The sequence below is a fragment of the Ixodes scapularis genome, unplaced genomic scaffold (assembly GCF_016920785.2).
Source record: "Ixodes scapularis isolate PalLabHiFi unplaced genomic scaffold, ASM1692078v2 PGA_scaffold1__304_contigs__length_218370807, whole genome shotgun sequence".
Lineage (NCBI taxonomy): Eukaryota > Metazoa > Arthropoda > Arachnida > Ixodida > Ixodidae > Ixodes > Ixodes scapularis.
The window spans coordinates 185,965,975-185,982,466 of NW_024609846.1; the positions used below are offsets into that span (position 1 = coordinate 185,965,975).

Genomic DNA, 16,492 nt, shown 5'->3' on the forward strand with positions numbered 1-16,492 from the left:
TCGGCGGGACACCATTTTACACACATGAAACTATCCTAAAACCAAGGTTTGACTCGGCTCGGGCTTCTAGTCTTTGGGCAGGACGATTGCGCGTATGTCGAAAAAATGGTCTTTCTGAAATAATTCGCGCCTTTTCTTTGCAGAGTAACCTTTCTTAAATGACCAGATTATAATTTATTTATGCCGAAATCACGTTTGCACTCGGCGGGACGCTATTTTACACAGATGAAACTATCCTAAAACCAAGGTTTGACTCGGCTCGGGCTTCTAGTCTTTGGGCAGGACGATTGCGCGTATGTCGAAAAAGTGGTCTTTCTAATATAATTCGCGCCTTTTCTTGGCAGAGTAACCTTTGTTAAATGACCAGATTATAATTTATTTATGCCGGAATCACGTTTGCACTCGGCGGGACACCATTTTACACACATGAAGCTATCCTAAAACCAAGGTTTGACTCGGCTCGGGCTTCTTGTCTTTGGGCAGGACGATTGCGCGTATGTCGAAAAAGTGGTCTTTCTGATATAATTCGCGCCTTTTCTTGGCAGAGTAACCTTTCTTAAATGACCAGATTCTAATTTATTTATGCCGAAATCGCGTTTGCACTCGGCGGGACACCATTTTACACACATGAAACTATCCTAAAACCAAGGTTTGACTCGGCTCGGGCTTCTAGTCTTTGGGCAGGACGATTGCGCGTATGTCGAAAAAATGGTCTTTCTGAAATAATTCGCGCCTTTTCTTGGCAGAGTAACCTTTCTTAAATGACCAGATTATAATTTATTTAGGGCGAAATCACGTTTGCACTCGGCGGGACGCCATTTTACACACATGAAACTATCGTAAAACCAAGGTTTGACTCGGCTCGGGGTTCTAGTCTTTGGGCAGGACGATTGCGCGTATGTCGAAAAAGTGGTCTTTCTAATATAATTCGCGCCTTTTCTTGGCAGAGTAACCTTTCTTAAATGACCAGATTCTAATTCATTTATGCCGAAATCACGTTTGCACTCGGCGGGACGCCATTTTACACACATGAAACTATCCTAAAACCAAGGTTTGACTCGGCTCGGGGTTCTAGTCTTTGGGCAGGACGATTGCGCGTATGTCGAAAAAGTGGTCTTTCTGATATAATTCGCGCCTTTTCTTGGCAGAGTAACCTTTCTTAAATGACCAGATTCTAATTTATTTGTGCCGAAATCACGTTTGCACTCGGCGGGTCGCTATTTTACACACATGAAACTATCCTAAAACCAAGGTTTGACTCGGCTCGGGGTTCTAGTCTTTGGGCAGGACGATTGCGCGTATGTCGAAAAAGTGGTCTTTCCGATATAATTCGCGCCTTTTCTTGGCAGAGTAACCTTTCTTAAATGACCAGATTCTAATTTATTTATGCCGAAATCACGTTTGCACTCGGCGGGACGCTATTTTACACACATGAAACTATCCTAAAACCAAGGTTTGACTCGGCTCGGGGTTCTAGCCTTTGGGTAGGACGATTCCGCGTATGTCGAAGGAGTGGTCTTTCCGATATAATTCCCGGGTTTCTTGGCTGTTGGAACTTTTTTTTTATGACCCTACTCTAATTTATTTACACAGAAATTGCGTTTGCACTTGTCGTGACACTCTTGTGCAACATGGAACTATCGTATATCTAGGGTGTATACTTTCTGGTGTTTATTTATGACGAAAATCGGCGGATGTTTATCAGTGTTTATTTATTTCTAGAATACCAGTGGTTTTCGCTGAATTCTCTCGTGCAGGTGCTAAAACGGTGATTATCGGGAGGAAAAATTGCGAACGTAAACAACCGCTGAAGACGAAGAACAGTTCAAATTTTATTTACATCTTTTACAGAATCTCTTTCACATAATTCTCCCGTTCTGACTTGTATAGGACAAGGGCATTGAGGAGGTTGTCCTCTCAAGAGAACAAGAGCACCGGCTGCACCGGCACTAATAGTGCCGGCTGCACCGGCACTATTAGTGGACCTCTCGGTCCACTAATAGTAATCTTGAAGGTCGATGACCCAGGAGGGTCGCTGGCCTCAGGGAACAGTAGAAGAAAGCTACTCTTCTCCAAGAGTCCAAGAACACGTAGGTCACAAAAGAAAGACAGGCAAAATGCATGATTCCGGGCAAGATAATGTGTTTGACGAAAGTTCGTGTTGGACTTTTTAAGTGAAAAAAAAAAAAACGACAAAAACATTGCTAGAGAAAAATTATATGGAAACCAGGGTATTTTTGTTTTGAACGATTTTTTTATTTCCGTCGCCGGCGGATGTTTATCGGTTAAAACTACAGGATTTATCAGTGAAAAAAAAAAAAAGAAACCAGCGTTTGCTCGAAAATATGTAAAAACCGGTGTTTTTGGGCTTTAACCGATTTCGTACTTTCGACACCGGCGAATGCGAATCGGTGTTTTTCGGTTAAAACCGGAAAATATATAGCCTACTCAAGGTTATTCAAGGTTTGACAGAGCTAGGAGTTCTAGCCTTTGGGTATAGGAATGCGCGTTCATCGAAAAACTGGGATTTCAGATCCATATCTCGCCTTTTTAGCTGTCTTACCGAGGTTTGAACCCCACGAGGGGTTCAAACCTCGTGCGGTATCTGCGTGTTTTGCCACTTTCCACGCAGCGGCCACGTGTAAGACGGTGGTACATTTTAATGGAACTAAGATACAGATAAAATAACTATTAATTCTAAACCCGGGCTCAAACCTTGAGTACTGTGACTGTGGTATTATAGGCTTTGTTTATGTAAAAGTGATGGTGAAGAAGTTTTTTTCTCATGTGTTAATTCGGCGCACCACAATCTTCAATATGCTATTTGCAAGCCGTAAACAGGTTGCGCAGCCGGCGGATGTTTATCGGTTAAAACTACAGGATTTATCAGTGAAAAAAAAAAAAAAGAAAAAAAAAAAAAAGAAACCAGCGTTTGCTCGAAAATATGTAAAGACCGGTGTTTTTGGGCTTTAACCGATTTCATACTTTCGACACCGGCGAATGCGAATCGGTGTTTTTCGGTTAAAACCGGAAAATATATAGCCTACGGTATATTCAAGGTTTGACACAGCTAGGAGTTCTAGCCTTTGGGTATAGGAATGCGCGTTCATCGAAAAACTGGGATTTCAGATCCATATCTCGCCTTTTTAGCTGTCTTACCAAGGTTTGAACCCCACGAGGGGTTCAAACCTCGTGCGGTATCTGCGTGTTTTGCCACTTTCCACGCAGCGGCCACGTGTAAGACGGTGGTACATTTTAATGGAACTAAGATACAGATAAAATAACTATTAATTCTAAACCCGGGTTCAAACCTTGAGTACTGTGACTGTGGTATTATAGGCTTTGTTTATGTAAAAGTGATGGTTAAGAAGTTTTTTTCTCATGTGTTAATGCGGCGCACCACAATCTTCAATATGCTATTTGCAAGCCGTAAACAGGTTGCGCAGCATTCCCTTTAAATATTCGGAGCAATGGCGGTCTACTTTAAAGTTAATTAAACTAAAAATGAAAGTTACTAAAAGATAGCTGAGTCCCTTGGCAACCTGTTACTGATGAGTGCAATCCAGTATGGGAGGATGTTTTCTGTAGAACAACGATCTTTCATTAAAACTCGGTCTTTTTCTTCGGGTCTTGCCATAGACGCAATGTAAATATTTTTGATCGTCATTTGGCTGTGTATAACGTGATCGTACGATTTCTAAATTTTTCCCAAAAAGTTCGGACACCGCACCTAACACAACCTTAATGAGTGCAAAGCGATTATTGGCCGAGTTTTTGAGTAAGTGAATATAAACGGTTTTCGCCCATTGAGTTACGGTGGCCCCCGCTTTTGGTAGCCGATAGATGGCGCAAGTTGTAGGGACGCGCCGATGTCCACCAATCTTGGGGTTGACTATCCGTAAACAAGACACAAATGTAGGGCTTTATGTCCCTGAGCCTCACGTAGACACGCTTTTTATTTTACTTCCCCAACGGGCTGGCCGTTGCCAGCCTCTCCAAGCAGCGCGGCCTCCGCCAGAGTTGTTCCGCACGACCGCTCAGTTGCCCCGGAGAATCTTACCTTCTCTTTGTTGGACGCCACCAGACCTATCCACCGATTTTATCCCCCCGGTTCACGAAATACACATCCTCCCACCCCGAACAGCCGATTCTACCGTTTTTCTTGTCTTTCCTTTCCCTCCTCGTTTTTATTTCTCAATATTATTATTATGCGCTCATTGTCTGACCTCCGTCACGCCCGAATCCTTTGCGCCAGTAAGCTTTCCAAAGCTTCTCGGGCATTTGCTGGCACGCTTCATCATGCCGGGCCGACTTGCTTCTTTTCCTCCTCACTCATCCGCTTACGCCTTTTCCTATACTCCGTTCGTCCCTCAGGTGACAGTGTGGTCGAAGCTACGTGCTCGTTGGGCAGGCGTCCATCTTTGGCCACGCGAACTCGCTCCGGCTCATACCCGTGGGCGGAAAGGACGGGCTCAGGTAATGAAAGGGAGGCGGTCGATTGTTTCGACGAGCGCCTAGCTTCCACCGCACTGTCTGCTTAGGGTTGAAAGGAGCATATTCATTCTTTCTCCTCAACTCCCGAAGGAAGAAGGGGACCTTTGAGCACGAGCGATCGCACGTTCGAGCTTTTGCGTGAATGAAGAACGCTGCAGCTTTTATGGGAGACGGGGGACGAGCAGGGAGAACTGTTCGAATGCGGGTTTGACTGATTTTACGGTCTCGCTAGCGCTCCTTCCCCGCCGGGTTTTGAATAGGAAGTTCTTTTATTGCAGTCATCCATCTTGATTGCAAAACAGGAATAAGAAGCGTGTGTGTTGGCGGTGGGGGTGGAGGGGCGGCATTGGTATGTATATTGTAAGCGTACGTCTGGTCCAGCGTATTTATTGTACATTATTAATTTATACTGTTTCTTCTCTTTCTTCTTTTATTGAGACGGATGTGATTATTATTTTTCAGGCAATTTTGTTGTTGAAAATTACGCAATTGGTGTGGAGATAATTAGCCGATCTGTGGGCGTGATCAAGAGCTTCGACGAATAAAACACATCAAAATTAAACTGCGGTACATGAGTCGGACGCTCAGCATTATTTAATTGTCGTGAAGTTTCGTAACATTATAACACTTTCAATATTACAACTCCCTCAATCAGCACTCCTTGTTGTACTAGGGCGATTTGTACATTCCCTCATTTTGTGACTCAACGGATTACGTGATTTCTATCTTAGTGATTTCAAACTCCGAAAACGTTCTCTCGACACCCACACTCAATATTGAGAGAACCTTCCAATATTGGATCGCGTGGGCCCGCGCTCATACGGTCAATCTAGCGATGACTAGATTAACCAAATGGGTGGAATCATGTGGTGAATCTAGGCTTGTGTAACTGTACATGCTAGCTGCACACGTTAGAGTAACTGTATACGCTCCTCAAGCAAATTATGCGGACTTACTCTAGCGAGGCCGTGCGCTGCACTGGTCCGTTTCGTTCTGTCGAGCTCTGTACGTTTGACGAGGCAGGTTCAGAGAATGGGTCGCGTTCATCACCCGATATATCTCTGCCTTACAAAACAAATGAACACTCGCGAATGTCGCGCTAAAGTAATTTTAAATTAATAATTGTGACGACTCCTACTTTTGATGGAGGGAGCTTTTTAGAGAAAGAAAGTTGAACAATATTCACAGACTATTAAGATTTAAACTTCCCTAACACGTTAACAGGTCGACGTGGTCGTTGTTGTTTGGTAAAGCATGCCACACATAATTGGTCAGACGAGATCTTGCGAGAATAATTTAACTTGAAGTTCTGGCTCAGTGCCACAGTGGCTCTTTCTGTTCTCTTAGCTCAGCATTAGAAAAAAAAAAAAAGTTCTTATTGTTCCTCCCTCTTGCAACGCTGGATATTGGCTTTAACCGCAGAAAAGCCTAGTCAGTAAGCGTACCGAACGGAAAAAGTATATAATAGAGTCGGCACGTGTACCTCTGAATCACGAACATTTCAAATGGCATTTATGCCAAATGCCTTTGACCAGAAGTGACTCAACCCGCAATCAAGACTCTATGTGCCACTGTTTCTGCAATTCTTCAAAGCTTTTAACTATAAATGTCATTTTTAATGCCCATGAGGCGCGAAATTTATATACCTGCTTTACGGTGGGCATCCCAAAGGCCAATTGAACGAAGAGATTCATAGAATCTGGAAACCATCTTGCGGTTTTTACTCTCCGCGTACCTCTAGGTTGTTCGCTAATTCTGTGAAAGCGTTAGGCCAGAAAGACGATTGAAATGCCCCTGAAACAGGGGTGTTAGTGTACAAATTACACTAAAGTAGTTGAGGTAGCAACTAATTTTATAAACAAGCTATGTTTTTTTTTTGTGTGTGTGTGTGTAGAAGTCGACATGAAAGTACTTTTTTTTCGATTTTAATTCAAAATTACTTTGTGATCTCTTTGACTAACGTAGAGACGTAAATGTTTCGAATGCAAAGATAAAAAAGAGGTCGTGATTTTCTCTTATTTTTTTATATTGTTTTTAATAATTTACCCGTTTTTTTAAATTGTTATTGCTCTGTGGTTTTATATGTATCTGGTAATCATTAAAAACAAAGTTTAAACGTAGCGTGCACAGACTAGAACACCTGCTTTGTTTCAATATCAATGAAATTTAAACAGCTCTGGTTTTTTTTTTCTCGATCGGCAGTGAAGCGTTTGTTGTATCTTCTATCTTCACAAAATTGTACGAAGACTACGAACGTGCGGCGAAGCCGGATTTTCAGGAAACTTCTTTGCCAGTAGGAAAACTTCGACGAAGGTCTGCAAAATTGTATTCCTTCTGACTTTTTATTTTGTTGTTGTTTTGCTGGCCACTAAAAAGAGAGAACGAGATATTTCACCACCGCTTGTGCTCAACCCGCCAGATACACGGAAATAGTTTCTTGTTCGGTATAAAGAGGGGTCAACAAAGTCTGCTGATTTGAGTCAACAGCTCGGCGATAACGCTTTTTGAGTAGAGAAAGAGTGGAAAAAGTAACAGGGAAGAGCTCGAGAGAAACAGCCTTTCGGTTTCCGGAATTTGCAGCGGCCTCAAAAAGAGGCATCACAGGTACGGCATCTTCGCGAGCGGAAACTTTCTTTTTTGTTCAGAGTGAAAGTATTTAGAGGGCTTCACAAATTCAGTCCGACTGATTTTAAAGGTTCTAGATTCGAGCCAAGAGGATTAGCTCTTGTCAAAGCGAGGCCACAAAATAAGTTGATGCCAGGTTAGTAGTAGTAAAAGTGTACCAGTTAGGCCAACTTGTAAACAAACCGTTGCTAGGGGCGTTGCCCGTTGCTAGGGGCGTTGCCCTGTGGGCGGGGCCCGATCCGACCAATCACAGCGCCTACCCCGATCCGACCAATCACAGAGCAGTGGGGCGGGGCACCTGCCCCCTCTCCCATCCCAGTGACCAATCGGAGCCCATCGAGGTCCCGCCCTCGAGTCACGTACGTGGTATAGGTGTGAGGTCACGTAGCCAATGTTAACACCTCGTTAAGGATGTTAACACATGCTTAACAAGGTGTTAACAGCCGATGTTATCAGTCACGTACGCGGCGCGTGCCAGAAGTGTGGGAAAGACACGTACAGAGATGTCGTCACCACCGTGATTTTCCCCGGGTTCGAGTTGCGTCCGACAGAGGGCGCTCACGTGATCTCACACATGGTCCGACTTGCGTCCGACAGAGGGCGCTCACGTGATTTCACATAGGGTTTGAGTTGCGTCCGATAGAGGGGCGCTCATGTGATGTCACATGACGGTCACGTGATATTATTTGAATCGCTGCGCGGTAAATGGCTTTTAATCGCTAAAAAAGGCTCTGCGGCGGCTGGGAATCGACCTCGCTACCTTGTGCACAGGAGCCCGACCCTCTACCCCCTGAGCTAGAAGCACACTGCTTCCCAGACGGCTTAACTCGTCTTAGTTGTCCGTGTGTGTGTGCAAACCAGATCACGTGCTTTCCTGCTACCTGGCTTTTGTAATACGATTGAAAAACAGCATACGACATTGCCGCAGGTCATGTGACGATGGTCGTGTAATATTATTTGCATCGCCGGGCTCTAGCGTTGCTCGTCTTCTTATCACGTGATTTCGCGCGATTCAAACGGTGTTCGCGGACTCGTAGCCTCATGGCGCCCCCTTAGCTGATGCATTTGGGGTCTTCGACCCGCTAAATTTGGGCATCATGTGACGGTCCCGGATAGCAGCAGCTGGGTCCCGCTGAATGGTTGGGGGTTGAGGTGACGGTAAAATTTTGGAGCCCGCGGATCGTGATACATCTTGGTCCAGCGTAAAGCTTTAAAGTAGCCCTGCTAAAATTTGGGGCGAGCTCGTAAAACTTTGTAAAGACCCAGCGAATTTCGGGAATAGGCGCCATCTAGTGTTCAAACTGTGAAGTGGTCCTCGTTAAAAATTGAGTGCCATCTGGTGGTAAAAGCTTGGACCTGCTATAAATTTTGAGCGTCGTGTGAAGGTCCCAATTAGCACCAGCTGGGTGCCACTGCATTGGGGGTGAGGTCACGGTAAAACTTTGAAGCTGGCGGACCGTGTTAATTGTTGGGCCAACGTAAAGCTTTGAAGTGGGCCTGCGTAATTTTGCGGGCCAGCGCAAAGTCTTGAAGCTCAAAGACCATGCCGGACCCAGCGATTTTTTTTTAAATTTTTTTTATAGGCACCATCTAGTGTTAGAGCTTTGAAGAGTTAAATGCTAAAATTGCTGACATCTAGTGGTAAAAGCTTCGACCCGCTAAATTTGGGCGTCATCTGAAGATTCCCTTAGCACCAGCTGGGTGCCGCTAAATGTTTAGCTGGGGTCACGGTAAAACTTTGAAGTTCACAGGCCGTGCTACATCTTCGCCCCAGCGTAAAGCATTCAAGTGGCCCTGCTAAATATCATGGTTCTAGCTTATGTCAGCAATAGCCTCGCGTCCTGGAAATTGACAAGGAGAGAAACGTCAAGTTTGCCGGCTAAAATGGAAGAGCACGAATTTTACCCAATGTTCGCGGGAAATCATTGCACGCGTCCCTGGTTTCGTGGCACGTTCGTGTGCGACGAGATTGGTCAAGAGACAGCATCACCCGGTCTTTACGTAGTGAATACGGCACCGAGGTCTTCGTTCGGTGAACACTGGGCTCTTCAAAACATTCTCGGCGAGCGACTATACCGACGGAACGACACACACACATTTCCATACTCGTGCGCAAGCAATTTTCCTCTCCCGCTTTAAAGCTCTCCTGCTGCTCCGCCCTGTAACCTGATCTCGAAATAAAGCCACAAAAAGGACACAAAGCGAGGATGGATCTTTTTCTTTTTATTCAATAGGCATATATCTAAGAAATTCTCGAGACACGGACAAACAAAGGGAGCGCGACAGCTCTTTATACAAGCATCAAACACTCGGCGGGGGGGAAAACCCTCGCGCTAAATGAAAATCACACAACAAAATGGCTCTTTACACAACCCTCTGCGTGTACACACACGGACGCATCAGTCTGAAATGATGGAGATCAGAGAAAGCAGTTCACTTAGAGGCTCCAATGTCCGAAAGGAAGAGTTGAAACGCCGTCGGTGTCGATGAAGCGCTTGTTGTCAAACGGGTTGAGTCCTATCTTCTCCACGGCAACAGTCTTGTTCTCGCACAACTTACGAGCGATAGTCCGCTGCGTGATCTTGTGCAGAGTTTGTTGCTCGAGAGTTTGAACGTAGAGCTCGTAGGTTAGCTTACGGGACTCGCACCTTTTCACTCCTTTCGCCCTCACATAGTGCTCTCGGGAGGCTAGTTCGAGCGAATAGAGTTTTGGTTTCAGACAAACAAATCCAAGAATGTGATCTTTTGGGAATTCATTTTTGAACACTCCTAGTTTCATTTTGTTTGCGGGAGAAAACAAGGGGTGATCGCCCGGGTACCCAGAAGTATCCAGGTGAGTTTCGGCAAGGGTCGCGAGCTTCGAGTCTACATCCGGGTCGGGGATTTGGAGAATGAACGAGTCCGTGTCGCTGTACGCTGCGCGAGCGTCGGGGAAAACGCGCCTGACCTTGTCCAGATCCGAAGACATGTCGGTGACCTCGCGTGCTACGCTCGTAGACGAGTGGAAAAAAAGGCATCGCAGACACGTTTCTAAGTACTCGCGCGAAGCACATTCCCGCGCGGCGCTCTTTAGCTTCGCGATAAATGCTAATTTAAACACGCGTCGCAACACTGCGGTTTATAGCGACAGCGCGTACGCGAGCAGCGATTAACAGTGATTAAGCAACGAAGGAAAATAAAAAATAAGCGGAGGCTCTCCAAGGTCCGAGTTGACCGCTCGCTTCAAAGTCGTCTAGCAGGAAGTATATGCAGGTTTGGACATGTCTCGAAAGCTCGGAATGCGATTTTTTCTTATATGCAAGTTGAATACGTTGTTTTGACGCTGGCTCGCTAGCTCTTTTGTTTTCAGGCTCGGTTTTTTTCTTTTCCTACGCACGTGTTGCTTGCACAGCGAGTCGTCATTACGCAATCCGCTCGGTATATATAATCCGAGGTATCGTCCCTTAAGTGTCTTCACTGCTTTCTCTCCGGAAGAAAAAGGTAATGCTGAAAAAGAAAAAGCTTTGTAGGGCCGCCGTATACTAATGTGTCATTATTTCCAGACTGTCGTCCCACCTCGAGCCATCGCCGCCCTCCGGTCAACCCAAAATGGACGGGGTCCTGAACAAGCTGTCGTCACTGCGAGCGTCGTCGTCGTCTTTGTTTGTCAGCATGGGCGCCATTCCGTGTAACGTCAAGATACCCGTGCTGGAGGTGAGGCGAATGGACACCCGTTACGGGCCATCCGTTTGTGTGACTCTGCAGCTGGAGAGCAATGTGGTAAAAGTATTTTTACCCAAGCGGTTTGCCGAACTGAATGAGGAAGATCTCCAGAGCATGAGGGCGATGAAGGGACTCACGATGGAGAAAACCAGTGGTGACGAGCGGTCACCGGTCATCACTTTCTCGTGCTCTGACTAAAACAAAATTGTGAGCCGCTCGGGACAACTCCAGAAAAAAAAATGGTAACCTGCCACTTGTGTGATGCGCGAGAGCGGCAGCAGTACTCCAGCGCGGAGTCGTTACAAGTTCATCTGGCCCAGGTTCACAATATCCCGCCGCAAGATTGCCTTCCGTTCATCAACTCACTGTGCGCCTTTCGAAACTTTACCGCGCGTTATGATATGCATTTGCACGAGCGCGACGACGAGTCTCACGATGTATCCACACTTTTTCGGCTTCAGTCCGACGCAATGGCCAATGTTTTTAGGCATTATGAAATGCCATTGCGGTTTTTCATCACACTAACCGTGGAAATGACTCGTCTCAGCGGTGACGACGAATTTGAATTCAGCGTGCACTACTTTCATTCTTTAGTCCACACGGTTTGGGCCGAAGGTAGCATTCGCGATGCTCTACAGACTGCATGCGCCGAAATCTCTGCTCGCCTCGAACAGTATCAAGAACGAGGATCTGGGCTTGTCGTCGTCGCCATTCAGACCTGCACCATCACCGTGGGACGTTTCATTCCGCCCACGGTCGGTTGTGCGCGTTTTGTGTTACCCGGGGAACTACCCAGCAGAAGGTGTCTAGTGAATGTGACCGAGCAACTGAAGGAGTCGGAGAAAAACATGTGCTTTGTGTTTTCTGTGCTCGCCGGTCTCCATCCCGCACCCTCTAATCGATCGAGAGCTTCTTGCTACCGAGAACATTTTGGCAAGTATTGGTTCCCCACCGCGTATCCAGTGACGTTTCCGCAAGACGTGCAGGCTTTCGAGAGAAAAAACTCCGTGTCTGTGAACGTGTACGGTTATGATCGAGATCAAAGGTTCGTCTACCCGCTCAAAGTCAACGACAGCGAGCGGGAGAAGCACGTGGATTTGCTCCTGATAGACGATCACTTTGTTCTGATCACCAACTTTGCCGGACTTTTCGCGAACAAGGAGAGTCACCGGTTTCGCTGTAAAAGGTGTATGATGGGCTTTCGCTTTCGCACTGCGCTGGGAAGTCATTTATCGCTGTGTAAGGAAAAGAAGGCAGTCCGAACAGTGTGTCCTGCAAAGGGGGACGCGCTGTATTTCCGGAGCCCACAGGCGATGGAACCTTTCCCCTACTTTTGCGTCTACGATTTCGAGGCCATTCTGGAAGCGGAAAACATGGGTCAGGCTTACGAGAAGCACGTCCCCAGTTCCTTTTGCATACTCGTAATCCGATCCACGGACTCGCGCATCGTCGAGCAGTTTTTGTACCGGGGCGAGGACTGCGTGGAAAAGTTCATTTCCATCCTTAATCAATTGTCCAAGCTCATTGGCGAATCGATTCGAAGTGAGGAAGTGCCAATGGTGAGCGTGGACGAAGAGGCTCACGCGTCTGCCTCTCACTGCGCGATTTGTGGCGAATCGTTTGGAAATCGAAAGAGAAAAGTCAGAGATCACGATCACTTTAGCGGATCGTACAGGCAGTCGTTGTGTCAGGGATGCAATTTAAATCTGAGAGTAAACAAGAAAGTCATTCCAGTGCTCGCGCACAACCATTCGTATGACCTGGCCTTTATACTACCCAAACTCGACTTATTCGAGTCTAAAGATATTAAAGTGCTCGCCACTAGCTGCCAGCAATTTAAGCGACTCGACGTGGGTAACCTGCGGTTTCTCGACAGTCTGGCCTTTCTCCCCGCCAGCTTGGACGCGCTGGTTCAGGACCTCCGTTCCAAGGGACTAGAAAACCTGTGCTGTCTAAAGCAGGCTTTTCGGCAGCACGTTGAGCTTCTGGCGCGGAAAGGCGTATTTCCTTACGACTATGTGACCAGTCTCGAGGCTTACCGGGAGCCCGAGCTACCGCCCCGCGAGTCGTTTTACAACAAGCTTAACGACAGCCAAATTTCGGAGGAGGACTACCGTCACGCCCAAACCGTCTTTGAAACATTCAATTTCAAAAGCCTAGGAGAATACAGTGACTGCTACCTGAAACTCGACTGCCTACTTCTCGCCGACGTGTTCCAAAATTTTAGGAAATGGACTTTAGACACGTACGAGCTCGATCCGTTACACTACGTTTCCCTGCCCGCGCTCAGTCTCGCCTGCGCACTTAAACAGACTGGGGTAAAACTGGAGCTGCTCGACGATGTGGATGTGTATCTGTTCATCGAAGCTGGTCTGCGCGGAGGAATCGTTCAATGTGCCATTCGTAACACGAGGGCTAACGTGCCAGGAACCGCATGTTTTGATCCGAACACGGCGGTTTCTCAAATTTTAGACCTCGACGTGAACGGCCTGTACGCTTCCACCATGCGGCAAGCCCTTCCATGCGCAGATTTTCGCTGGCTAGACCGCGAGGAAATCGACGCTCTCCACTTCCAGCAGGTTACCGACGACGCGCCCGAGGGTTACATTTTAGAGGTGGACCTCGACTATCCTCGGGAGCTACACGATTCGCACGCGGACTTTCTCCTGGCTCCCGAGAAACGAGGAGTCCCGCTCGAATGGCTCTCACCCTATCAAAAGGCGCTCGTCGAAAAATTTCACCTACCCCAGCGAGAGTCTGAGCGAAAGCTGCTTCTCACCTTTTACCCGAAACGGAATTACATCATTCACTACCGAAATCTCAAGCTGTATCTGGAGTTGGGCTTACAGCTAAAGGCCATTCATCGCGTTTTAAAGTTTTCGCAGAGTGCATTCCTTAAAGATTTCATCGACTTTAACCACAACCTGCGAAAACAGGCGACGAATGCTTTTCAAAAGAACCTATCTAAACTCATTATGAATTCCATTTATAACAAGACAATCGAAAACCCACGCCAGTACAATAACGTTGTCATTAGCGTGAGCGAGGACGAAGTGCTCAAAAACCTGCAGAAGCCTAACCTCAGGCAGTTTGCGGCAATCAGCCCGACCGTGGTGATCTTTCAGTTTTCCCAGAGAACGCTACACTTGAACAAACCCGTGTACGCGGGTTTCTCTATCCTAGAGATGTCCAAACTGGTCATGTACGAATTTTTCTACAAGCAGGTCAGGCGCGTTTTCCCCGACGCTCGCGCAGCGTACAGCGACACGGACTCGTTCATTCTCCAAATCACCGACCCGGATGTAGACTCGAAGCTCGCGACCCTTGCCGAAACTCACCTGGATACTTCTGGGTACCCGGGCGATCACCCCTTGTTTTCTCCCGCAAACAAAATGAAACTAGGAGTGTTCAAAAATGAATTCCCAAAAGATCACATTCTTGGATTTGTTTGTCTGAAACCAAAACTCTATTCGCTCGAGCTAGCCTCCCGAGAGCACTATGTGAGGGCGAAAGGAGTGAAAAGGTGCGAGTCCCGTAAGCTAACCTACGAGCTCTACGTTCAAACTCTGGAGCAACAAACTCTGCACAAGATCACGCAGCGGACTATCGCTCGTAAGTTGTGCGAGAACAAGACTGTTGCCGTGGAGAAGATAGGACTCAACCCGTTTGACAACAAGCGCTTCATCGACACCGACGGCGTTTCAACTCTTCCTTTCGGACATTGGAGCCTCTAAGTGAAGTGCTTTCTCTGATCTCCATCATTTCAGACTGATGCGTCCGCGTGTGTACACACAGAGGGTTGTGTAAAGAGCCATTTTGTTGTGTGATTTTCATTTAGCGCGAGGGTTTTTCCCCCCGCCGAGTGTTTGATGCTTGTATAAAGAGCTGTCACGCTCCCTTTGTTTCTCCGTGTCTCGAGAATTTCTTAGATATATGCCTATTAAATAAAAAGAAAAAGATCCATCCTCGCTTTGTGTCCTTTTTGTGGCTTTATTTCGAGATCAGGTTACAGGGCGGAGCAGCAGGAGAGCTTTAAAGCGGGAGAGGAAAATTGCTTGCGCACGAGTATGGAAATGTGTGTGTGTCGTTCCGTCGGTATATTCGCTCGCCGAGAAGGTTTTGAAGAGCCCAGTGTTCACCGAACGAAGACCTCGGTGCCGTATTCACTACGTAAAGACCGGGTGACGCTGTCTCTTGACCAATCTCGTCGCACGCGAACGTGCCACGAAACCAGGGACGCGTGCAATGATTTCCCGCGAACATTGGGTAAAATTCGTGCTCTTCCATTTTAGCCGGCAAACTTGACGTTTCTCTCCTTGTCAATTTCCAGGACGCGAGGCTATTGCTGACATAAGCTGGAACCATGATATTTAGCAGGGCCACTTGAATGCTTTACGCTGGGGCGAAGATGTAGCACGGCCTGTGAACTTCAAAGTTTTACCGTGACCCCAGCTAAACATTTAGCGGCACCCAGCTGGTGCTAAGGGAATCTTCAGATGACGCCAAAATTTAGCGGGTCGAAGCTTTTACCACTAGATGTCAGCAATTTTAGCATTTAACTCTTCAAAGCTCTAACACTAGATGGTGCCTATCAAAAAATTAAAAAAAAAAAAAAAATCGCTGGGTCCGGCATGGTCTTTGAGCTTCAAGACTTTGCGCTGGCCCGCAAAATTACGCAGGCCCACTTCAAAGCTTTACGTTGGCCCAACAATTAACACGGTCCGCCAGCTTCAAAGTTTTACCGTAACCTCACCCCCAATGCAGTGGCACCCAGCTGGTGCTAATTGGGACCTTCACACGACGCTCAAAATTTATAGCAGGTCCAAGCTTTTACCACCAGATGGCACTCAATTTTTAACGAGGACCACTTCACAGTTTGAACACTAGATGGCGCCTATTCCCGAAATTCGCTGGGTCTTTACAAAGTTTTACGAGCTCGCCCCAAATTTTAGCAGGGCTACTTTAAAGCTTTACGCTGGACCAAGATATATCACGATCCGCGAGCTCCAAAATTTTACCGTCACCTCAACCCCCAACCATTTAGCGGGACCCAGCTGCTGCTATCCGGGACCGTCACATGATGCCCAAATTTAGCGGGTCGAAGACCCCAAATGCATCAGCTAAGGGGGCGCCATGAGGCTACGAGTCCGCGAACACCGTTTGAATCGCGCGAAATCACGTGATAAGAAGACGAGCAACGCTAGAGCCCGGCGATGCAAATATTATTACACGACCATCGTCACATGACCTGCGGCAATGTCGTATCCTGTTTTTCAATCGTATTACAAAAGCCAGTTAGCGGGAAAGCACGTGATCTGGTTTGCACACACACACGGACAACTAAGACGAGTTAAGCCCTCTGGGAAGCAATGTGCTTCTAGCTCAGGGGGTAGAGTGTCGGGCTCCTGTGCACAAGGTAGCGAGGTCGATTCCCAGCCGCCGCAGAGCCTTTTTTAGCGATTAAAAGCCATTTACCGCGCAGCGATTCAAATAATATCACGTGACCGTCATGGATGGATGGATGGATGAATACGGCTGAGCCCTTTGGATCGGGCGGTAGCTTACGCCACCTAGCCATTTTGTTTTACCATTTAAGCTTAGAATATTTAAATGTGAAATCTATATTCACTCCGCAGTGCAAAGAAAGTGAGGCTATGAAACCCCCTTGCCA

The 16,492-nt window shown here is 46.9% G+C and overlaps 1 protein-coding gene across 1 annotated transcript; it reads left to right on the top strand.

The window, feature by feature from the left end:
* Positions 1 to 11,291: 11,291 nt before the first annotated feature.
* On the top strand, positions 11,292 to 14,584 carry LOC115317080. Its single transcript, XM_040222053.2, has one exon. It carries the CDS (start codon positions 11,292 to 11,294, stop codon positions 14,553 to 14,555), a length of 3,264 nt encoding a protein of 1,087 aa, XP_040077987.2. The 3' UTR covers positions 14,556 to 14,584.
* The last annotated feature ends 1,908 nt before the right edge of the window (positions 14,585 to 16,492 follow it).

Coding starts and splice junctions, on each gene's coding strand:
- LOC115317080 (XM_040222053.2), top strand. CDS start 11,292: ATGGCCAATGTTTTTAGGCATTATGAAATGCCATTGCGGTTTTTCATC.